Source organism: Amphibalanus amphitrite, unplaced genomic scaffold, assembly GCF_019059575.1.
Source record: "Amphibalanus amphitrite isolate SeventyFive unplaced genomic scaffold, NRLGWU_Aamphi_draft 000121F_arrow, whole genome shotgun sequence".
Lineage (NCBI taxonomy): Eukaryota > Metazoa > Arthropoda > Thecostraca > Balanomorpha > Balanidae > Amphibalanus > Amphibalanus amphitrite.
In genome coordinates, this window is record NW_024881616.1 from 98247 (window position 1) to 124369 (window position 26123).

The 26123-nt window shown below is 46.2% G+C and overlaps 1 protein-coding gene across 1 annotated transcript; it reads left to right on the forward strand.

Moving 5' to 3' along the window:
- Positions 1-789: 789 nt before the first annotated feature.
- On the forward strand, positions 790-1701 carry LOC122381534 (microfibril-associated glycoprotein 4-like). Its single transcript, XM_043365810.1, has one exon. It carries the CDS (start codon positions 790-792, stop codon positions 1699-1701), a length of 912 nt encoding a protein of 303 aa, XP_043221745.1.
- The last annotated feature ends 24422 nt before the right edge of the window (positions 1702-26123 follow it).

Genomic DNA, 26123 nt, shown 5'->3' on the forward strand with positions numbered 1-26123 from the left:
GTAAATATATCGTTGCCTTTCTGTGCGAATATTTAACTGCCTTGATTGACAGGACCGTTTATTTCTTGTTATACGAAATGAAGCGAGCATTCCGCCAGCTTGCCTATTTCTTTTTCCTTTTGTCTCGGTCCTTCCCTATTCCATATAAGGTCAAAATACACCGTTCACTGCGATGAAAGCAATTAGACGAAATAAAGTATAAAGCACTCAGGCGTTTCCTATTCCATTTATAGGACAACATTTAGGCGCCGTTCACCGAGTGACGAAGGTAATTCAACGAAATTGATAATAAAATCTGAAATTAGATGGTAATTAACTACCCACCCATAAGTTATAACCAAATGATAAAGGGACAGAGTATTACAGGAAACAATAGGAATCACATCCTGTGCAGATTTCGCTTTCCTTTATACTCATTACTCACTCTGCATATGATTGTGTGTCTTCTTGATAACGGGTTTAGCAGTACATCGTACGGGCCAATGCACGTACCGTCTGGAACGCCAGCGTGGTACGATGACACTAACCAGACCCGACCGGCTACAGTGCAGGCCATCACTCGGCGGCTCTCAGTTGACCTCTGGTATAAACAGAGGGACCCACTGCACTGGGGTGACAGAGTTCGTGGTGTCTGCACTGGCAGTTGGATAGAGACTGTGCTGAAGTGAGGAGCTCCAGCACTGTGACGGAGACAGAAGGGAGATCCTTCTTTAGCCCCCGACAGAAGACTGCGTCTGTGTGGTGGTGGTAGTGGTAGTGGCTGCCGCTCGTATCATTTTACTGAGGCCGATGTCGGTGTCTGTTCGACATCCTCTCCTGCTCCTGCTGCTGCTGACGGCTGGAGTCGGAGTGGACCTCTCCTCCCCACCCCTCCAGCCGCTGTCAGAGCTGGAGGTCACCCCCAGCTGCAGCCTGGAGCGGCTGTGTTACACCACCACTGACCTCAAGTCCCGACTGGCGGAGGTGACCGATCGTTTGGACCGACTGCAGCGCAGAATGGACTCCCGGTTAGGAGAGACAGAGCCTATCCCGCCGGACACCGCCACGGTCAGAGACTGCAGTGACCTTCCGGCCGGCTCTGCCAGTGGCGTGCACCTGCTCCGACCTGACCTGGGCCGACCTGTACCCGCCTACTGTGACCTGACCTCGTCCGGCGGAGGGTGGACGCTGCTCCTACGCCGAGCCGACATCCGACCGCGGCGCGACTTTTACCTCGGCTGGCACGAGTACAAGTGGGGTTTCGGGGAGCTGGACGCCGAGTTCTGGTGGGGACTGGAGAACCTGTGGCGGCTCACGTCACTGCTCGACCGGCGCTACGAGCTCAGGGTCGACCTGGAGGACTTTGACGGCGGGAGGCGACACGCGCTGTACCAGGGGTTCCGCATCTCCTCCGAGGAGGACGGGTATCGACTATCGGCGGAGAACTATACCGGAGATGCCGGCGACAGTCTCAGTTATCACGTTGGACAGCGGTTCTCCACAAAGGATAGGGACCACGACAGCCACGGGGTCAAAGAGTGCGCCAACATATTCAAGGGCGGCTGGTGGTATAAGTCGTGTTTTAAATCAAATTTGAACGGGCAGTATCTGTCCGGAGAGACACCCCCGAAGTCGTACGGTGTGGTGTGGGATGAGTGGCTCGGGATCAATTATTCTCTGCAGATGGTCGAAATGAAGATAAGACCGACCAAAAAGTTATGAACTGTTGAAAAATATATCCTTATCAACCTAAATGTGATATCAAGTGCCTATTGTCCCATGCCTCAGATAACTCCGATTTACAAAAAAAGATCTGTGAACTATAGTTTTAGTCAAACATGCTCATGTAATTTGGTGCCGAGCTTTTAGTGGCCAAATGTTAAATGTTACCGTGATCAAGGGTCGGTGATTTACAGAGGCGTCACCGACATAAAATTAGATGATATATCCCGCGCACCGACGGGGGTCTGCGCCAACTTCGCACCGACGGGGGGGGGGGCGGATGACCGCCCCCCCCCTGAGATCTCGAGAACGAAGCAAGATAGCGACAAGCGGTAAACGGCATCGGATACGCACGGCCAAGATCTACAATTTTTACTAAGGTCATTTTCAGGTCAGATCAAAGATGACGTCACAGGGGTCGAAAAAGTCAAAATGGCGGCGCTAGATATGGAGAGAGTTTTTCTCGAATAACTTTCGAATTAGTCAAGATAGGAACAAACTAAGGGCATCATCGTGATCCTCTCGTCAATCCGCATCGAATGATATATATGTTGACCTCGAAAGGTCAAGGTCAAAGTTTGACCTCAGGTCACGTGACCTCGAGGTCATCATGTATATCATTCGATGCGTCTTGACGAGCTGAACACAATGAGACCATCCACGCGTCTGTATCTTGTTCCTGTACGGAGTTATTGGCCAAAAACCTTTGGTGACCTTTGATGACGTCACATGACCTCACAGCTGCCCAACAGCAAAACAGACCTCAAGGTAGTGAAGGTTGATCGTATATGAAGTCATGTATGGTATATGGGGCCATTCCGACCCGTTTTAGTGGTAAAAACAGGGAGTTGATTTTTCCCCCATTGACTTATAATGGGGAGGTCGCGAAATTGACCTGACCTTAGGTCACCGATATCAAAATTCCGAGATATACAAATTGTAGCTACTAATGACCTAATAATATCCTGCGAATTTCAAAGGCCTCCGACATCTACTGTAGCTCTGGCACGGTGACAAAGTTGCAAAAAAGTGACTTGAGGTTGGGTCATTCAAAGTGACCTGGTGACCTGACCTTGAAAGGTAGGAGGTTCAAACTTGCACACCATGTGTAAAATTGATGAGGTTATAGTCATACCAAATTTCGCGGCGCTACGCGCCGCGATTTTCCCGCTATTCGCGAAAAACCTCAGGGGGGCGGATATCCGCCCCCCCCCCCGTCGGTGCGCGGGATATGCTGGGCCTTGTGTGTGCGCTTGACTTCCACAAAAGACAAAAATTGTGTCTGCCATATGAAACATCTTCGTAGGTAAACGAGTCAACTTAAAGACATGTGCAATGTGTACCTATCTACATTGTATTTTGTCGGTAGCAGAGAGCCATCTTTCATTGCAGCATTTCAGAGTGCTCGTTAGAGAATGTGTTTCGTTCAACCATTTTGGCGCAGCCTTAGAATGACACATAGCTTGCTTGCCATTTTAGAGCGACAGTCACCACTGGTCCTGTATTAACTCCAAATATAACTGGGTTTTGCCATGAAGTCACACATTCACGGAAAGCCGCGTGCTTGTTTGCACCTTTTGATATGCTCTGAATTGTGCAAGTGTATTCACGTCCAAATGTTTTGTAACACTAATGCTCGTTAATGCCTGCTGCTGGCATTATTAGAAGTGGACTGTATTTTTCTTACGAGTACCTACTCAAGGTGCACCTGATTGACGTTACAAGATGCGACTGTGTGTAAAATGTTCCAGGCGAATGCCTTGAATGGATGTGGCCCAGTCAGTGATTTATGGACACGTCCGACACCTCCCCAACGCAAGCTATCGCGATGGCGCTAATAGTGTGTGTGGGCTTGGCTTCAAAGGCACAAATCAGGTTAATATCATTAATTTTAAAAGACGCAGTTTTTAAACTGCTTGTAAACTATGCGTCGTAATGCTTAATTATATCGTATCTCTGGACATTTATGAATTGTAAAATTTCCCAATTTTACCGTGTAAAGCATATGGTTAAAGATTCGATCACTAACGTAAGGTACGTTTCGAGCGAATGGCTGGAACAATCCAAGCAAGGGGCAACCCAGGCAAACCTGCATGGCGTGATTCTCAACTTTTGATTTTCTTTTTCATACAATAACGTTCATGGCCTTCCTTGACCTACCTATTCACCGGCTTTGGCGCGATTTTTTTTAGGGTTTCAAGGAAAAGAGGAAATCCTCGGTATCAAGGGTATCCAGGGGATTGCCATGACACGTACGAATTGATAATGTGCTATCGCACTGCTTTCCTTAGCCAAAGATGGTTAGTCAGTCATTGAAATGCACAAGCTCATAGATTTCGTCATGTTTGAAGCACTTTGGCTCAGCCTGCTAAAAATATCGTTTACGGACGCGATGCATTTATAACAAACCATATGATCAATTTAACTACGCTGTATTTCGTCTATGAAAATATGAACCATGCTTCTAATTCTAATTGTGGACGCTTGTCGATAGCTTCATGCTTAAAGCAAATATTTAAAGTCGGATGTAAGACTCATGGCTTGCTTACGACATATATGGATCCATGGCTGAGCTGAATTTTTTGTTCCGAATTAATTCGCCTTGTGCATGCAACGCGATGAGGATCGTGTTTTCGTGCTCTATCGTCCTTTCACCGGTTCGTCGTGCTGCGAGTTTGGTATTGTCTTTGAAATGATGCAGCCTACAGCGGCCTTGACTGAAGCAAGGTATGAGTATGATATCCGTCAACATACATCGAGAACACCCATTCCATGTCCATGTGGCACCCAAAGCACATACGTCATCCAGGCGCGACATATAGACACCGTAAGGGCCAGACATGCACGCTGTCACGCTGTCGCTATAGGGACACGAATTGAAGGTCTCCGACAAAACAACATTATATAAGCACCGTTCTCCAGCCTCAAGGCGACTCAGTCGTTTTTGGTGGTTGATAAATTCCCTGTCGTGACGCTCCTAGTTCCTACTTCCTATCAATATTATTATATGCCGTTTCACATTCCATAATTATAGGAAGATGTCAAATGTGATATATAAATGGTAATTGGTGACCTTTATACCGTAAATCACAAGGCAGGCGACTTTCTTTCCCCATGACAGTTTCGTAAGTTATTTCCCAGCTAAAGCTTGACCAATTCATAAATGAACAAAATTGTACACATAACCAGGGTCAATCGTACACTTTGCCTGGTGAAGAAATGTTAGAAGAATTCATCCCCGTTAAGTACTTAGCGTTATCGCGGTAAGATGCGATAAACATAAGGCAAATATATAGTATACCTATCACTGGGAAGTTGGGAAATTTACTGCAACCACTCGAAACACTTTTGTATGGTTCTGTTTATACTTCTGTTCAACAGCGTGATAGAGCTTGAATCCATATGTTAAAGGCGATTAAATCTCATCGTTACAGTGCTGTTGTACTGGGGGGTGGGGAAGTTGATGAGCTGTTGGCACTGGAATCGTCTATTGTTTCCACAACATCATAAATATGGTGACATACATTGAACTAAGCCATTTTAATATGAATAACGCGTTTAAACGATAAACGAGCATCAATAACACTCGGGTGACAACAATCGTGTTGATTTCTTTACCGATACAGGGAAAACTGGAGAGCGAGGAATAAACGACCCAGCACACACCCGGAAAGATCATGAAGGCAAATGATGTCTGCTCACAATGGCAATGCTCCCTCAATCTGTGTATTCCCTCGTTAATGAATAAAACTGTGTGGCGGATTAGTGTGATGAGTGACGGGGGTCGGTCGGCCGAGCGCCGGCCCCGGCTCTGTTTCCGCCAATGTTCACGGAAGGCAGTGGGCCGAACGGTGAAGCTATATGGCGAGACCGGCCGCTGGAGGGCTTAGTCGCTGCCGGCCGGCGACGGAGGGCAGCATGGCGCCGGGAGGACCGGCCCTCGCGCGACTCGGCGTGCTGACGCTCACTGTCGCCCTCCTGTGCCCCGCTCATGGTGAGAATGGAGCTGTGAGAGGAGGGGAGGGGCGGTGAGAGCCGGAGAGAGGCTGTGAAAGCAGGAGGACCGGTGGTGAGAGCTGTGAGAGGTGTGAGCTCCGCGGTGCGTCCCCGCCGGGATAGTGACGTGCTGTGACGAGCTGAGTGCCGGAATGTGACGTTTTGGTTATGCCTGGTGGTTGACGTTTGGTGATTTCAACCGGTCGTGCTTTCTGATTTATGACGGCCCAGAGCCTTTGCAGTAGATATAAATTATATTTTTTCAGAACGGTTACATTTCCTTGTAAGCAGCAAATGTACAATTTCATCCATCGATAGGTATCTTGGCTCGTTTAGTGAGAGATATATTTTTATCATATATACCTGTTTGGTATAGCATTATAATTGGTCTTATGTAATGTTATTTTTGTTTTACCGATTTATCATTCTCGATTTATCATTCTGTTGTAATAAGACGTCTGGTGTCATGTCATGAAATGTCGTAAAAGGTCATAGACCGTTTTTTTACGACGACTTTTCTTACATGCATAGCTAATCAAACGATGAAAATACTCAGCGTGTGTTTATAACGCCAGCGCGAAATGACTGGATACAACATTATCGTTTCAAGTCAGATTATGGCCTTGGCCATAGATAACACGAATCATGTTATCTATGCCTTGATCAAAATATTTTTTAAATAGTAGAAAATGTAAAAACATGACCTTATTTCCTCGATAATTGCCAAGACTAATGCTGTACAAATATATACTTTATTTGAAAGAATGTAATATTTCGACCACAGGTCTTTTTCAAACAGTTTCAAATTAGAAAAGATACCATTTCCATTTGCCGCATTTCCAACTGCCTTTCAACAAAAATTTATGGTTGAATCGTGCCCACTAGCTCACTCGCACCACTCATGAAATATTTGGCTAGCAAAAATAGCATCACATAGGGCACCTATTTTTCAAAATACATAATTTCAGCCGTACGAGATAAGTAAGTATTAACATACCGACTGACCATAACACAAAACATCCTACAGGCCTTCGCCATTATTTCTCACAATTTCGTCCAAAGTCACCCAGCTGTCTACAAGGCATAACAGATGCAGCATGCCAGCAACTATCATATGCTGTCCAGGCTTTTACACATTTACGTGTCTATCCGTCCAGTATTCACATAACACCGTAACACCAGAATGGAATACAAAGAAAGCAAAGATGGGCATAATTGGCATACTCGCATAACATACCTATAGCGTTCAATGCCATAACATATAGCGTTCGATGCCCATAATCAATAACACATATAGTCCACCCCCCCCCCCCCACACACACACAAACACTATCTAGCTTTGAACGCGTGAACATACGCAGTACCTAGTGCACAGTAAACATATACAGTACACATTTACACATACATCGGCGTTGTTCCTAGCATTGTTTACCTTACAAAATAGGCCAAGACGATACATTACTGTTGAGTTCCGGACGGTTCTTTCTTATCAGCAGCGATTCAGCTATTTTACGGTCTGGATGGTCTTTAGACTTGTACAATATTTTAATTTTGAGCGGAGCAGACGTCCCATCTACGATACTGTCACCGTGTTTCTCCGTAAAGTGATCACCCAACGGAGTGTCAGGGGTCCTGTTGGTCATGTCGCGCACGTGTTCATTGAACCTGAGGCGCAATGGCCGTTTTGTCTCTCCGATATAAACACCTTCCTTGTCATTTCCCCCGCAGATCCCACACCTGATTTCATATACCACATTTTTCTGAGTGCAATCCCCCGTAAACCCCATTCTACATGCGTGGCATCGTTGACCGCCCGGACATTTAGGCTTGCGAAGTGATGTTTTGACTAGCATATTTTTTAGTTTACCCTTGTTCTTCCAAGCTAGCTTGACATTCAAACCTGACCGTTTTACCTTACTTTTGATTTTACACAGGTTCAATGAACACGTGCGCGACATGACCAACAGGACCCCTGACACTCCGTTGGGTGATCACTTTACGGAGAAACACGGTGACAGTATCGTAGATGGGACGTCTGCTCCGCTCAAAATTAAAATATTGTACAAGTCTAAAGACCATCCAGACCGTAAAATAGCTGAATCGCTGCTGATAAGAAAGAACCGTCCGGAACTCAACAGTAATGTATCGTCTTGGCCTATTTTGTAAGGTAAACAATGCTAGGAACAACGCCGATGTATGTGTAAATGTGTACTGTATATGTTTACTGTGCACTAGGTACTGCGTATGTTCACGCGTTCAAAGCTAGATAGTGTTTGTGTGTGTGTGTGGGGGGGGGGGGGTGGACTATATGTGTTATTGATTATGGGCATCGAACGCTATATGTTATGGCATTGAACGCTATAGGTATGTTATGCGAGTATGCCAATTATGCCCATCTTTGCTTTCTTTGTATTCCATTCTGGTGTTACGGTGTTATGTGAATACTGGACGGATAGACACGTAAATGTGTAAAAGCCTGGACAGCATATGATAGTTGCTGGCATGCTGCATCTGTTATGCCTTGTAGACAGCTGGGTGACTTTGGACGAAATTGTGAGAAATAATGGCGAAGGCCTGTAGGATGTTTTGTGTTATGGTCAGTCGGTATGTTAATACTTACTTATCTCGTACGGCTGAAATTATGTATTTTGAAAAATAGGTGCCCTATGTGATGCTATTTTTGCTAGCCAAATATTTCATGAGTGGTGCGAGTGAGCTAGTGGGCACGATTCAACCATAAATTTTTGTTGAAAGGCAGTTGGAAATGCGGCAAATGGAAATGGTATCTTTTCTAATTTGAAACTGTTTGAAAAAGACCTGTGGTCGAAATATTACATTCTTTCAAATAAAGTATATATTTGTACAGCATTAGTCTTGGCAATTATCGAGGAAATAAGGTCATGTTTTTACATTTTCTACTATTTATGAACATGTTCCTCGCACAAGCACTAACCTCATTAAAAAATATTTTTTAAGTTAACTCTCAAAATTTGATGTCAATCGAGTACTCTTGACGAAGGAAAAAAAACATCTAGTAAAATTGGGTGTCGAACAGGCCTTACGCTTCTATCAATTCAGAGGATACATTAACGAAATGCATTAAATTACTTTAGATTTTATTCCTGTCCTATAAGTTCACACTTCGGGAAAAATTAGATAGCAATCACACCCAATCGCTGATTCGCTACAGATGACGCTGCTATGCGAGAAAAAAGAGGTTCAACAGGTTTTATATCATTCTTCCTTTGTCACCCGTCTAACTCCCAGCCTGTCAATTCATTGTACCACCAGTATTGACCTGGAAAATGGAGCTACGTTCATCATTACCGTTACTGATTGGGTTTACGATTTCCTGTACCGAGCAGACGGACCCCAGCGATGCCACGCTGGGAAAGATTTCCAGAGGAAAAATGTCTGCTCGTCAATCAGTTTGTGAACGATATTCACAAATGTGACTTCCTCTATGTGCGGTGTGCACGCTACACGGTTTAGGCGGTCAGAACATTTGTTATAGGTATGTTAGAGATCATATCACAAAGTAAGGTGTCAATAATACGGAAATGCTCAGTAGCTTGGTATCTAAACTCTTTTTCATTGTTTTTATTAAGCTAACATTCTTTAGAGCGCATTCAAACACATACACTATACAGGCATTCTTGACGTTTTGTCTGCTCGTCACATCTGTTTCCAATCAGTATACCAAATAATTTTGAAGGCGTGATGGTATGCAAATGCTAGAAGTAGGGTTTATGGTGCCAGCCATTTTATCAGTCCATCTATTTACCTTCATAAAAAATGAAAACTCACTACAGAATGTTTGCAGGCGTTGTCATTGGAATGACATTGGTCGTGTCATTACATAACTGAGGTACTTCCCAACAGCCTAGTAGCGACGGCATCTGACCGCCAAAAGACCCGTGCACCAGTGGTGAGCGTCCCGTTGGAGTTATTTTGGCGCTCACTTTTCGCCGAAGACGGAGACGGTTCGCAGTCAGTTGCAGGACTACACGCCTAATCGGAGGTCAAATTAATGAAACAAAAGTTGGCTTGGTGGGTTTTGTACGATTATGCGGAAATGTCGAACGTACCACTCTAAATTCCATCGTCTATTCAATATTCTCCGCATGCATTGGCACAGGTCAGTTGATAGATGGAGCTGGTGGGTAATAAGCCCTGACTAAAGTGGATTATGATGCTTTTAGTCAAACATGTGCATGACTTAGACGAAAAAAATATATGTAATAAGGCATGCAATTATGTATTATTCACGAATCACAGCAAACATTCATGGGTGACATCCTCGTTAGCAATGCTTTTTAAGACCTCATGCCACGCCTAAAAATAACACAGAAAAGTAAAAAAGCGGATAACGGGAGTGTGCTTCACTCACGCCTGGCTCATATACATACCATGCAATGACTGACATCAAGCAAAATATTTGATGCGGCATAATGACATCATAAAGGGAGTGTGCGAAGCTATCTATAGACACGTGGGAAAGCAGCTACCCTTATCTGATGCTCCCCGTAGTTTGCCATATCAAACAATGCAGTCGATGTCAGACGCTCGTGCTGGTCACGTGACGATTACATAACAAGTGGTCCGGCCCGCCATAGTTACTCCACGCTGCCATACCCACGGCAATTGGCCACCAACTGCGGCAGTAGCTCGTCGAACGACTGATCGGCGATCGACTCTTCAGTCTCTGACACTTTGTTTCTCTGTTTCAGGGGCGTACCGTAAGTGTGACGACCCCTGCCCAAAGGGGCAGCAATGCTTCCGTCGACCCGTGCTCAACAGCAGCAATTTCTGGACGATGAAACCCGTCTGCGTCGACATCAAGGACAGCAACAGCACCGTGCTGATGAAGCCAGCCAAGCCGACCAAGACGATGAAGTCAGCCTCTCTAACGATGCCTCCGACGGGTGCCAATGGCCTCCAGGGGCTCCTCCCCCTGCCTCCGGGGCACCCAATCACCCATTTTTCGCCGTTGTCTCATCTACTGCAGCCGCTGCCCCAGCTGAGCCAACTGCAGGCGGGTCCGGCTCAGACAGTCCAGTCACAGCCTAGCCAGCCGCAGTCCAGCCAGCCAAAGGCGACCCAGACGCAGCCACCCTCACTCTCAAGCCAGCCTAAGCCAGACCAGCCACAGCTCAGCCAACCACAGCTGGGCCTATCGCAGCTGAGCCAGCCACAGTTGAGCCAAGGACTGCCGCAGCTGCCACAGGGATTTCCTTTTCTGCCACAGGGAGTACCGCAGCTGCCAAAAGGAGTACCGCAGCTGCCACAAGGAGTGCCACAGCTGAGCTCAGGAGTGCCGTTGCTGCCAAAGGGAGTGCCGCAGCTGTCCAAGGGAGTGCCCCAGCTGCCCAAGGGAGCGCCACAGCTGAGCTCGGCAGCGCCACAGCTGAGCTCGGCAGCGCCACAGCTGAGCTCGGGAGTGCCACAGCTGAGCTCGGCAGCGCCACAGCTGAGCTCGGGAGTGCCACAGCTGAGTTCAGGAGTACCACCGCTGAGTCCGCAGCTGCTGCAGCAATTCCCATTCTTCCCTTCGTTCCCGCCTCTTCCCCCGCTTCCCCAGCCGGAGGAAAAGGAGGATAAGTCAGCTCCGGCGCCAGTCCCGCCGGCTCCTCAGCTGCCGGACCCGGCTCAGTTTTCGTTCCCGCACCTGCTGCAGCTCTCCTCGCGGCTCATTAAGCCGGCTCAGCAGGTGGTGGAAGCGGAGCCGCAGCTGAAGAAGATGTCGCCAGACGTAGAGCTGGTGCCAGAGTCGCTGATGTCAGCGGCGAAAAAAGCGAAGCCGGCTGAACCGGCGGAGAGGGCTGTGCCGGAGCTGACGCAGCCGGAGCTGACAGAGCCGGAGCTGGCGAAGCCTGAGCAGGAGACCAAAGAGGCGGCTTCTGAGTCGGAGCAGCCGGACGCTGGCTCGAGCCCGCCCCTCCTCCCGCCGCCCTTCCTCCCTCACCTCTTCCCCTTCCTGCCTCCGCTGGGGTCGCTGCCTCCTCTTCCTCAGCAGTTCCCTCCGCTGCTGCTGCCGCCGCTGCCTCCGCTGCCTCAGCCGGGGCAGGAGCTGCCGGAGTCGCCGGAGAAGCCGCCGCCCGCCCAGCCGGAGCCGCAGCCGCCGCCGCCGCCGCCCGGCCCGCAGCTGCTGCAGCCCGACCAGCCGCTCATCCCTTCGTTCGCTGAGCTGTTCGGTCTGCAGGCCGAGCCGCCCGCCTCGCCGCCGACCCCGGCCCCGGCGGCTGCCACCGAGCAGCCGACCACGACCACCACTCCTCGGCCGCGGCTGGTGCTCTCTGCCGGCGCCCAGGTGCACATCCCGACTGCGCGTCCCCCGGCCACCACCCCGGCGCCCACCCCGGCACCGCCGCCCACCGAGGCGCCCGTGCACGTGGAGCCGCCGCCGAGCTGCGCCGGCATGGAGTGCGGCCCGGGCACAGCGTGTCTTCTAGAGGACGCCGAGCACTGCCCCGACCCGCCGTGTCACCCGGAACCCATCTGCGAGGAGGACCTCTGCAGTCGCGTCAACTGCGGCGAGGGAAAAACCTGCGTGCACCGCGTCAAGGACGGCTCGATCCCCGGCTGTGACAACTTTCCGTTCTGCCGCTACAAGACGCACTGTCCGCCGACGGCGCAGCCCAAGTTCGGCTACTGTCCGTCGCCGGACGCGGTCACAGAGGCGACTCAGGGCGGGTTCACGTGTCAGTTCGACAACCAGTGCGAGTCTGACCTGCTGTGCTGTCCCAGTTCCAACAAGGGAGTCAGTAACTGCGTGCAGCCGGCTCACGCGGGCCGCTGCAGTGACGCGGCCAACGCTTGTCCGGGCGCCACGTGCGCGGTGATCAACGGCACGCAGACGTGTCTGGACAGTCCCGAGTGCTACCCGGGCGCGTACGTGTGTCAGTTCGGGCTGCAGACCTTCTGCACAGACGCCGCCCAGTGGAAGATCACCGGCCTCAAGTGTCCGCCGGTGCACGTGGACCCGCCGTCCCATATGTACGCCACGTCTCACAACAACTACGGCTACTCGCACGGCACGGGCACCGCCAACACCAACAGCAACAGCAACTACTACAACAATAACTATTACAACACCAACTCCAACGGCAACTACAACAGTAACTATTACAACAACAACAACAATTACAACAGCAACTATTACAACAACTACAACCGCAATTATAACGGCTACAACTACAACAATAACTATAACAACTACAACAGCAAATACAACAACTACAACAACTACAACTACAACAATTATAGATCATATGGGAACTATGGCAAGGGTTATGGCAATTATGGTGGCTATAGTAGCTACAACTCGAAACATTATGGTAAATAAACTGACATTTTGTAATGTGTTTTTAGTCAAAGTACTTCAGCTGCGAGCTTTATAGGTCTAATGTAGTTGGCATTTAAGCTCGCACATTCTATTCAAACATACAGTATAACAAACGGTTTTATGAGAGGGACGGGTTTAACAGCAAGGGTACACTGAAAACTTTTTTACCATTTCCTGAAGGGTAAACCCGCCATAGCATGGTAGCTTGACACACAGACGTTTTTTACCACCTTCCAGATGGTAAATTTTACTATTTCATGAAGAGTAAACTCGCCAGGGAGGGGTAACATGACACACAGACGTTTTTTACCATCTTCTGAATGGTAAACTCTTTTGATTTACTCTTGTCTAGAGTGTAACATTTTTTGGGTTACACTCTTTGAAAGGGTAAATCTTAAACGGGACCCTTTTCTAGGGAGTAACGCATCATCTACTCTGTGCTTTACCCTCCTACAGAGAGTATTATCTTCTGGCCTACCCTTTGTCACATGGTAATGTTTACTCTTTCCTTTAGTGTAAACCCCCCAGAGGATGGTAACAGACTCACAGACGCTTGCTTCAGAAGCTTCACGAAGCTTCTGTTAACCGGAGCTCACCAACTAAAAAAACATGCTTCAAGAGCAACAATGTATATTTGGCTTCCGTACAAACAATACGAGGGGCACACCAGCCATGAACATTGTGAGACTCTTCACTTATGCATACGAATTTATACGAAGCGTTCAGCAATGCACAAGCGGTAAATAAACACCACAATACAACTTGAATGCACTTTGAATGTGAATACAAGACATTCAGCGCCCTCATATTGGATAAGGCACAGCGCACAATATTTGAAGAGAGCGACGGCGTTCCTGGGTGGTCGCCCGTCTGCGTGAGATAATGAGACTGGATCACTACAGTGCAAGGCTTTTTCGAAGTCACCAACAAAATGCATAAGCTTGTAGCATCACAACAAAATTAATGTACGAACTCACAACCTAGGCCACGTGGCCGTGCACGGGGTCCTGTTAACCAGGTCAAATTAGCACCACTCAACGGCATGCAATGCTCTAGCACATCGGTACTTACAATAAAATGTCCATGCAGAGGCTCTATAGGCGATGAACAACACACAAGCACAATCACCAACGGCCACGCCGCGCGGCACCGACACTGCTCACGTCCGCTCTCGGAGACCAACGGCCGAAAACTGACAGATGCGCGCGGCCTTCAAACCGCAAACGGCCGATCTCGTTTCTGATTGGCTGAGTGATTCCATTTCAAATATCATCTTCACGAGGGTAAACAAGATCCACGCATGAAACGACTATCTGTACACGAGTCACGATACCCAGAAGGAAAGAGTTTTCGTGATGTTCTGGATCGCGAGAGCAATATTGATATTTACATGGTAATAATACTCTTCGCTGGCGAATAAGTTCGTATTAACCACGTACCGTTACTATGCACATAATGGTAGCAAAGAGTTACCCTTTCAATATACTCTTATCTTGCTGGTTTGATGAAAATGAACCCTCCAGGAGGTAGTAAAAAAGTTTTGAGTGTAAGTTGGAGCCATAGTGTTTCGTGAATACTGTCGCATTGGTGCTTACCCCACACGCATTAGGTGTGATTATCATGCAGAGCTGTGAAGCACGATGCGCCAGCAGTGGTCCATGGTGTGTAGGAGCGACGAAAAGCGTATTGCAATAAGTCATTGCCAAGATACTGAATATACGCTTAACAACGTGAAATGAAGTTTAAACTTGTCTCGCTTTGGTGATATGTTGCGATCAAAAAGGAACATTGCATACAGTTGAGTTTTGCTTACAGTCTTGTGCCAGCCCGAATTATTTATTTAGCATTTATTCATTACAAAACAAGCCATTTAGCTATCTTACGAGAATCTGGTGTATTTATTATATGCGTTATTGTCTCAAATGTGCATACATTTCACACTATTCTATAGCCGTTGCAACAGGCGTCTAACTGTGATAATCCTCCAAATAAACTAATCTTCTAATGAATCATCTTCAACCCTTCATTCAGTCATCGAAAGTCCCTGAACTGTAAGGAAAAGAAGCACCTGACCAGGAAAGAGCAGCGGAAAGATGATTTCCGGCTATAGTTTGAATATGACTTTACCTGCGCCGGGCCGGTCGTTCTCTGACTGGGGTGACCTCGGGTAACGGATGTGCTGGGTACAAAGGCAGACCGGCATCCGATCAGAAACAATACACTGCCAACGGAGTACGACTTAGACCGCACCCGGGTGGAAATCCCACCATCCGCCTCTGGGGGTCAGTTGTGGTGTCCTGGCGTGAGAGGAAAGGCAGGATTTTGAGCGGAGGCACACCGGACGACGAGGGCCGATCGAGGTGCCCGGATTGGCTTGTCGATAGTTGATTGAACGAACTGTTGATTACCCCTCCGAATTTCTATCAATCGGAGATGACGAACAATTAATGTATGCGGCAGAGACCGACCCGGTGGGACTCCACACAGGGGGTCAGCCCACCCTGCCGTTCAAACGGTCACTATCCGGTGAAAGTGAAGTCTACTCAAGACCTTCAGTTATCTGGTGATGGTGACCATCAGCCCAGACTAGGCAAAGACAAAGTGAGCACGGACGTGAGTGGAGTTAGACTAGTCCCCAGAAAAGCCACATCGGATGGCACAGTCACCCCTAACGGTCTTATCATGTTAAATTTTGTTATTGCTAATCATGTGAACAACTAGTATATTTAACTCTTAGTTCTGTGTTATTAGTAATGGACACGAATCATGATCTAACGATCAAACAAGACAACTTTTATCACATTTTAGTTTAATGACTTTATCCGCGTTGATAAAGATTTAAAGTGAAACACTTTTTTTGATAGATTCGTAATAAACAAGTGCATTGACTTAACTTGTTAAATACGAGGATAAGGTTATTAAACTAAAATGTTTTAATATGTTCCTCGTACAAGCACTTAGAAACTTGAAAGACACGTTTTATTTGACCCTGGGTCGAAAAGGAAGGTTGGAACCTCCTGAAGTTTCTTTTTGCGATTGCTCATGATGCATCAGCGAAAGAGAACTAAACTTGGCATGCTGGCTGATGTCATTATGACATCACTTAGGTCATTCGAGCTAATCGGAATTAGGATATTTCCATCAAGACTCCGACAAAATTGAGTTGTCTTGTCGGGAAAGGCACCGCTTAACACAGCATTCAATTAACCGAGCGGTGTTTCAATTACCGAGTTAATTCCAAAATAATTTGAAACGGAAGCAGGGGAAAGTGGGTGTATTGCGCCCTCCTAACCAATTGCGCCCACCAACATTCCCACGGATTCAATGGCATGTTTAGAATTTTGTGTTCGAAAACATTATTTTCACCACTGGATTGTTCATTTTATGGCCCAAACACTCCGATGAAGCCAATCAGCAAGGCTCATTACGCCATCAAAGATGTTATGGCGTTTTCTTAACTTTTTTGCAGTATTTTGAACCGTTGGCTATAAAAATCTACGATATTTGTGTGATTTTCAGAGTGATATTTAGAAAGAAAAACCCCTCTTTCATTGTATATCACTGAAACCGTAAACTTCCTGCAACATCTTTATGATAACTTCTATGCTTTTATTAAAAAGTGCCTCAATTTTAATTGCGCCCATGGCAATTGCGCCAGGGGGCGCAAATAGAATAATGGTGTAGCCATTGTATCACGACAGTATGAATGCATCATTAACTGATTGCAATAAAGAAGGAGTTTAATGTCAGGCAAGGGAGCAGCCCGCTGTCGTTAGTCCGCAAATTATTTCTCTCGTCAAACTTATAATGCAGCTGCCATTTAGGCCACGACTTGTGGTGTAATTGACAAAATACGACATTTTCAACATGGACTCAGGCGTGAGAAGTGACAGCTATGATAAAAAAGTAAAAACTGATGTCACTAAGTTGTCAAAACGATAAAAATTATTAATTTTGAAAGAACTGATTGAAAAGTTAACTGTATAGGCGCATACGTTCACATAGATCTAGTCGGTTACAGTAAACGTTTTCGTTGCACTTTTACAAGCGTACGGACACATGTAAAGTTATCTACCTGGGCAAAAAATCGCGATTTATATCTACATTTATTATTCATCCAGCCTGAATAACATTATAAATGTTTAAGTAAGCCGCAATGACATTAGACTGCCGGGGTGTATGCATTCCGTCTCATTCACTTAGCCATGTTAAAGTATAGGGCGCAATTGGGTTCTAATTGCACCATCCCCCTGGCGCAATTTGCAGCAGTTGTTGGTAAATGCGCCCTTTTGCATGTTTCTGAAAAAGCAGCTGTCAGAAGCAAACGAAACATTCTTAATTGATCGGGAGGCTCTTAAATCGTAGCCAATGAGCTCCTCTTTGAAATGGTTACCAGCAGGGATGCGGAGCCGTAAAAATTTCGGACGGCTCCGGCTCCGCGGCTCCGGCTCCGGAAAAAAACGGCCCCAGCTCCGGCTCCGGCTCCGGGTGAAATGTCATGGCGGCTCCGGCTCCGGCTCCGAGTAAAATGGTCCGGCTCCGGCTCCGACTCCGACTCAGTACATCCCCTATGCGCAGGGATGCGGAGCCGTGGAAATTTCAGACAGCTCCGGCTCCGGCTCTGGCTTCGGAGAAAAAAAAATCGGCTCCGGCTCCGGCTCCGGGAAAAATGTGCCGGCTCCGGCGGCTCCGACTCCAGCTCCGGCTCCGGCTCCGCACCCCTGGTTACCAGTGCATGCTTATATCTCCAGCAGTTTTCTTGCAATTAGCGTTTTTGCTTAAGGTGGCGCAATTCACCCTCCTTCCCCCAAATAGTGATAGACACATTAAAGGGACTATCCCACCTTTAACCCTATTAGTGGCAGGGGGTTTGTTTTTATCCACCCCTCAGGTTTTTCGGGAATATCTCCGAAACCGCTGAAGCTACGATGCTGAAATTTTCTGACTCTTCCTAAAACTAAATTGGGCACATTCCCTGAAAATTTCAAGTTCATAACTTTACCAGGGGCGGCTCCAGAGCACTGGAAATTGGGGGTCCTATTCGTGAAGCGAGTCATTTGGGCGAAGATCACGATGCTGCACCAGTTTTACGAACAGTGAATGAAAGGTATCATGTGATAACATATACAAAGTTATTGTGCATCCTCTTTTGACACGTTTTTGCTATAATAGGCGGATCCAGGCGTCCAAAAAGGGGGGTTATGTTTTACCTCCCAACATAGGTGCCCTGACACCGCCTATGCATGACCAATACAATTGTAGTCGTTCTCTCATAAGAAAATTGTAACATAACAAGACCATTACCACCCTTTTTAGAAACAGTACCAACAAAAACCTTATTTACTATACTTTTTGTGTACCCCCAATCTCAATGATCTGTATCCGCCTATGATTTTTGAAAATGCATATTTTTAGGATGCATGTGAATTCCTGGTTCATTCTCTATCGATCGGCAAAAGTTGCGTTAAGATTGGTTCAGAAACCTGGCCGTGATAAACAGTCTAAAATGTATCTGCAATTTGCCCGTTTTTACCCCCCTCTACCCCCCTATTGACATTTTTTCATTTTTATTTTTTAGAAATGTAGATCACGTTGAGCGAAATCGAATGCCGTTTGAATTTTGAAAATCGGCCCGTTAGATCTCGAGATATCAAGGGGGGGTCGTAAACAGCCCCCCTGCCACTAATATGGGGTAGCCAGGAGCCTGCCACTAATAGGGTTAACATGGGGTTTGAGTTGAGATAGCCAAGTTTGCGGCGAGGTTCAGAAACCACTATCTATCTAGGTTGCAACCCCCGCGGCCTCTTGGTGTTGAAGAAATTCGTTCCCTTCATTTGAAAATGGGCCTTGTACAAGGCCCTATCTTCAACATGGAGCGACCGTTAGTGTGACGTCACCTCGTGTAGTCATTCTGATTTAAATGGGTTTGTTCGTTGAAAAATCGCTTAAAACCTGGTCTGAACTTTGTTGTGGTGCCTACAGAGTAAAAAGAATCAGCTTTATGACAGTAATGTGGCCTGGGGAAGGAGGTAATTTTGGGCTGTGACGTCACATATTTGAAAGTTTGTGTTTGGAATATGGGAAGCCTAAGATGTTTAATGAAAAATAAATGCCAGAACCGTGTTCCTGGTCATCCAATCTATAAAGTCGGGCACAATTTAACTGGTTTTAACAACATTTTAGAAGGTGGGTTAGTCCCTTTAATCACACGTGGTATTGGTAAGTATCTAAAGGTTACCTATATAAAAAAACTTTTTATATAGGTAACGCTTAGATACTTACCAATACCACGTGTGATTAATATGTGAAACTTGTGAAACGTGTTAAACTGTTTATTAAAAAGTAGGTAGGTACCACATTGTCCATTGGGCCCTGTTAGCGGCTTCTAGCGCTGTTGTGCTAGCGGCTCGCAAAGAAACATCAACAAATTCGGACGCTCGGACCATACAATTTGTCAATGCTTTCACGGAAATCGAAAGGGCAATAACGCTAGGCAGCGGCTTAGCAGCGTTCCGCGAGACGAGGCCCAGATCTGACCACTACCAGAGCGACATCTAGGTGGAGCTATGCTTAGGTTTTCGCCCATAGATGGCAGCAGTAATAAGCGCCTGAAGGTATACTGTACCGCACTACTCACGGCTGAGTTTTTATAGTTATGCACCCATCTCATAGATGGCAGCAGAGGTAGGCGCCTGAAGGTATGCTGTACCGCAATGCTCATTGCTTACGTCTGAGACTTCGTAGTTACGCATTCATCCAATAGATGGCAGCAGAGGTAAGCGCCTGAAGTTATGCTGTACCGCAATACAGTACCGGCAGCGACCAGTGCCTTGGATTTTCTGTATCGAATCTATGCTACATAGTATAACTGTTAATTGTATGTAACGCATGGAGCCTGCCTTGCATCATTAAAGTGACCATCCCACCTTAACATGAGTTTTGAGTTGAGATAGCCAAATTGGGGTCCCTGGCCTGCTCTTACCGGGTTGGGCACTCACAACATCGAGAATTGCTTTAATTCGGAGATATTAAATTTCAAACTTGCAGTTTCCAGATTCTAAGGGGCTAATATGGGCTAATGCATTTGATTGCCCTCCTTAGAATTAGTAACGGCAGCGCAGATCTAACGATTTTTAAATCTTATACTAAAACCATCGGTAAAACGTGGTGGTATATACCGCTTCAAGAAAAGCTAAAAGTAAAGGTATTTATCTTTAAAAAAAACAGTGAATACTTTTGGGTGAAATTTGGTAGACATTCATTTTTGATCCTTCTGAACCACGGGACGTCTCTTTTATGCCAATTTATTAACTTTTTGAAGGTGCAAGGGTCCCTTTAAAGCAAACGACGATCATGTATGTATAGGGATATTTAGGTACACTCGGGGGCAGATTGATGTTCCACAACTCTTTATCCACCGGGTTCCTATGGCTCAGCATTGGCAGCAGCCGCCTGGTACCGGTAGACTGTGCCGCTTCACTTACTTGTCAAGCGGCACAGCCTACCCACACCGTATGCCACCGGTCTGGGTCGGTGGCTGGAAGGCGATGTGGGGCGCCTGTGACGTCAGCGCAGCGGTGAGGGCCGAGCCCGGAGGCATGGCTCGGGTCGGCGCGGCGCGGCGGCTGGCGAGGGCTGGGGTGGGAGCTCGGACCATCGCGTGGCTGAGCGAGTGTAGTTAACTTTCGCGTCTCAAGGCGCCAATTATTCTACCTAACAATTGTGCTAAAGCAGTTGTTAAAATGTCCTATCCCCAAGACAGCGCCTATCATCATACTTGCCATGCACATTACGACACTTAAACGTGACATTGCAGCCGATAGAATTTATATCACACGTGCATCGAGTTGCGGAGCTACATTGTTTTTAACAGATATGTATTAAGGCCTTGATAGAGCTCATTGGTGTCTATTATTTCGCACAGCAATCGTCCAGAGACGTGGGAACTGGGGTTTTTGGATAGCGCGGCGTCCCATGTTCCTCTAATGTGTGGTCGCAGCCACCAATAGCAAACCGTTCCATCTAGGAACAAATAAGTCGCGCACCTGGGACGGTTCGAACCGGGTTTCTCCAACCGGTCACCCCACGACGCTAGCGTGTATCCACTGAGCTGCCGAAACCAGCGACCACCTGCCGCGGTCAAACGCGATCAAATGTCACAATACTGTCATTGGCGGTCAGCGGGTGAATGTCATTTTGTTTTGTGCGGACGAGGACCATTCTCGGTAGCTCAGTGGATGAACGCTCGTGTCGTGAATTGGCCGGTGGGAGAAGCCCGGTTCGAACCCCCGAGTGGCCGGCTTTTTGGCTCCTAGTTGGAACGGTTTGCTATTGGAGGCTGCGACCACATATTAGAGCAACAGTAATAATCGCTTTAAATTGGAGCGTTGACTGCGGCACTACTCATAACCCCCAGTTCCCACGTCTCTGGACGATTGCCGTGCGAAACAATAGACACCAATCTGCTCAATCAAGGCCTTAATACTAATATGTTATACAAAATATAGCTCCGCACCTCGATGCACGAGTGACATAAGTTCTATCGGCTGTCCCATTGCCACGCTTAAGTGTGTCGTAATGTGCATTGCAAGTATGATGATAGGCGCTGTCTTGGGGATAGGACATTTTAACAACTGCTTTAGCACAATTGTTAGGTAGAATAATTGGCGCCTTGAGATGCGAAAGTTAACTACACTCGCTCAGCCACGCGATGTCCGTGCTCCCACCCCACCTCACTCCCCAGTCCTCGCCAGCCGCCGCGCCGCGCCGACCCGAGCCATGCCTCCGGGCTCGGCCCTCACCGCTGCGCTGACGTCACAGGCGGCCCACATCGCCTTCCAGCCACCGACCCAGACCGGTGTCATACAGGTGGGTAGGCTGTGCCGCTTGACAAGTAAGTGAAGCGGCACAGTCTACCGGTACCAGGCGGCTGCTGCCAATGCTGAGCCATAGGAACCCGGTGGATAAAGAGTTGTGGAACATCAATCTGCCCCCGAGTGTACCACCATTTACCGGCCAAGGGGGTGCCACTCCTGACCGTTTTCTCGTGATTGCTTGTAACACGCTAGCGAAAGAGAGCTGAACAGTGGCATGCCTATCCGACCTTACGGAAATATGACTAATATGGTAACGACTGACACGAAGAAGCTACAATGACAATGATTGTGGTTCAATACGCAATTGCGGCATTGCTGCCTTAATTGCATTTATACCGGTTTTATATTTATTCAAAAAATGTGATGGATAGTAATACATTTTTAAGTTCACAATGATTTTGATATAATTTGGAAGTAGCTGTTGGCGTGAGGCTAACACCTCTAAACGAACAGCATCGAGCCATCTTCCGCGGTGAGCTGGTGCAAACATCAGGTACCTAAAGTCACCACAAGTCGAGCGGCAACAGCTCTCGAACCGTCTATGGAGTGGTCACTAGGGTCGTGACCAGCACGTTGGCCATTAGCGGCTCAGCCAAAGGCCGGTGTCATCGGCCGTTCTTGTCGCAGGGAAATTTCCTACCGATAAAGTTCCCAGAAGAGAGCTCACCTGTGCGAAGGACGGATAAGCTGCTGTTGCGATGGTGGCTATACGAAACGGTTGGTACAAACTATGGAGTGTCCCATGGAGATATCATTTATCAGCTTATTTGCCAATGGAAGCAACGGATAATTTGCGTAACAGCCACACTTGCCACAGCCAGCTCTGTTTTCAGTATGCATGTTCGTGCGTTGCTTGTATGTATTAAGCGGATCAAAATTATTTAACGCGTTCACAAGATTTCATCATTTAGCTGAGAGCATTTTGTAGCTGAGTTTGGTACTTGGTAGAATAAATGGAGTTTGAATAAACAGATTCGTTCCAAATTTGGCTGAGTACACCTTCAATTACTTGGTCCCAACTGCGATTGAAGTACTTAAAGGTTCAAGTATGCACAGCGCCTCTGCCTCCAACTGCCATCTACACATGGCACTGCTTGACCTTGTTACACCACAATGTTATCATGAAATGTAGAATAGGGTAGGGTGGGGTAATTTGAACATGTGGGGTAATTTGAACATAGTGTGAATAACAGAAAATTACGAAAAATCCATAAGTGACATGACAATAAGACCAATGAGGGAAATTATCGTAACTAAAAGGGCTATCATATGAACGGGGTTTAAAGTTTCAGGGAATGAAGATGTTGACGCACAGTGTAAAAAATCAATTTCGCAAGGAAAAACTCCTAACAGCACGTCATTGCAACTTCATTGCAGCGCAAAATCTTGCATTGCTAGCGCCTAATACGCAACGGCTTTTGTTGTATAATGACCTAATTAGTGCCTTCAATCCAAGAAATTTGCTTTTGAACCCTGTTTTTTTAAATGGCAAAATAACTTTTAGCGTGGGGTAATTTGAACATAGTGTGAGAATTTAAATGAAGACAGGGATAGCTCCGAAAAAACAACGCTCCCAGTTTTTTTTTGCCAATATTTTCGACCCAAGGCAGTAGCAGATAAGCGATGCCAGTTTTAGAAAATTTACGTCTAATATCCGTCAAATGTCCGGCATTTTTGTTGATTTTCTCCGTCCAAAAATGTTAAAGTCAACTATTTGTCCAAATATGTCCGAAAATTATGCAACTATCACCACTTAAAACCGTCATTTATATTGCTCATCATGTAATTTTACCAGCCGAAAAGTGTTCATTATATTGAGAGCTTAACAAGCTTTCCATTCGCCAATCAATGCTATGCACGATTACTTTATAAAAAGCGCTGAAGTGTAGCAAGCCATCGTCCAATGTTGTCCAGTCTGCTACCTTTGTCCAACCAAGTCCGAATTGGACATTGGACAAAATCAGAACTCCAAATGTCCAGGTTTCGATTGGCACCTATGGCACCACCTTAACAGATGTAGTACGGGTAGGAGAGTTTTTATCGAACAAAAATGATAGACGTTCTGTTAATTGAAGAGGGGCGAATTCTGTCAACTGACCGGTGTGCAGCGTGCAGATATTGATACTCTGCAACTGTTATTTTTGCTCTTGTGTTGATTTTTCAAGTGAAGGTATGTTTAGAATTGTTCTGCCTATTTGTTTATGGGTCAAACAACATCAGTGCTGGCGAGACTATCATTTTTATGACAGGTAAAGGCAGTATGTTCAAATTACCCCACGGTGGGGCAATTTGAACACACCGTGACTTGGTGGAGAAGTTAGGCTATGCTATTCAAGGTATGCTCGGCTCGTCCAAAAATGAGGCTTGCATGGTGAAAGCAAGTGACACTTGCGCTACTGAAGCAGTTTTTCTTCATCCAGGGTTGAACTGGAATTTGGTACAACGGAGAAGACGTAAAAATATGTTCAAATTACCCCACACTACCCTAGGGATCGAGAATAAATAACATTTTGATGTTACTAAGGTCAATGTAATTGCATTTTATGAGGTGAAAGTCGAACAATCGAAGGCAATAGCTTAAGCTGGAGGGAAAGGCGGGGAATTCACAAACGACGTAAGCATTTCACATGGCTATGCATTCAAACCCTATGTTTTTGCTCTTTTCTTTACTTCGGGTCCAAATTCCCGGTTCTAGCCTGTTATTTGATTATAGTTTTATTGTGATGCCGGGAAAATCACAGATGAGAGATTTGTGGTGGTTCATTGTTCACTGTTCATATGCTTATTGTTTTCAACCAGTAGGATATGTGCAATGTTTTAGAACACGATGCCGGTGGGATGCCTAAGCCTTAGTGTTTCATGGAGACACAATTTTTTCCCGCGTGCGCCTGATGAGTGTTGGATGATCAACGGTACCTGTTAAGTGGTATTGCTTTATAATTATCTTGCATTTGTATTGCGTTCTTATATAATCATACGCATTCAGTCTCAACTGTGAACTTGTCCACTAAAGTATATCACGAACAAGTTAAAACAGCTTGACTAGCATGCATGACAAGGTCATTATCTTGGAGTGATGCCACTAATTGCTGGTGTACAATGGGTTGTCCCACAAAAATATATTTTAAGGATATCACAAAACCGTCTAAAAGGTAACGAGAAGACATTTTACTCACTGTGATTTTTCTTTATTCTTTGATATAAATGTTAGTAGACACTTATGATTGATTAACCCGCGCATGACTGGGGTATTTTCCATAACGCGAGTCACTGTGGGGGAACTCTCCAGAGTCCCCCTCCTATCTCCGAAACTTCTGGGCTGATCGTCAAAATTCAAACGGCGACTAATAGTCCTGGAAAAACTGTCGAGCGAAACCTATTTTCATTGACCTCAAGGTCACTGATGACGTCACAGCTCAGGTCAAAGTAAAAATTATCGGCGTTTTTGCCTGTTCACAATTTAGGCTCTGGCCACCGGCTGACATGTCTGATCAGGCTCATTTTTGGTTTACGCACTCGTTGATATATGCCTTAGATACCCTGAGGGTACCGAACTTTAACTTCGAATTTTTCAGGTCAAGGCCAGGTCATCCTAGGTCACGAAAATTGTATATCATGTATCGGTCACGTGACGCATGTTTTATGGTCCATTTTGCCCATAGATTTCGAAAATAGTGTCTTCTGTGTTATTTGAGGTCATTTTCAGCTGAATTAACCGGAGGTCAAGTCACTTTTAAGTCAGCAATGGTCAAATTTTGAAAATGAAATTTTTCAACAAAAAAAATGTGTCTATCAGATGCAGTTGGAGCCCCGGAACACGATGGTACCATTTAAATTGTTGTACGATGTCAAAAACGTACTGAAAATGGTTTTGAAAAATATATAATTGTAAAATTCTGACAATAATGCTAATAACTTGCCTATTTTTAAGATAATGGGCTAAAACGTGCTCGAGTAGTTCATCAGTGTGTGTTCTATCACATATATTCCGTTTTTTTTGTGAAAAATCAAACACTTTTTGAAAATTAATTTTTGTGTACTTGTAAAAACATATTTAAAAAAAAAAATCAAAAAAAAAATTCGAGATAGTAGTTTGATAGCTACGTTTATTTGTAGCTCACTGATGCAAAGAAATTGGATCTAGCTTTAAAACTAAGTTCTTGAGGGCGTTTGCCGTAATTCAATATTTTGCATTATATATGCTG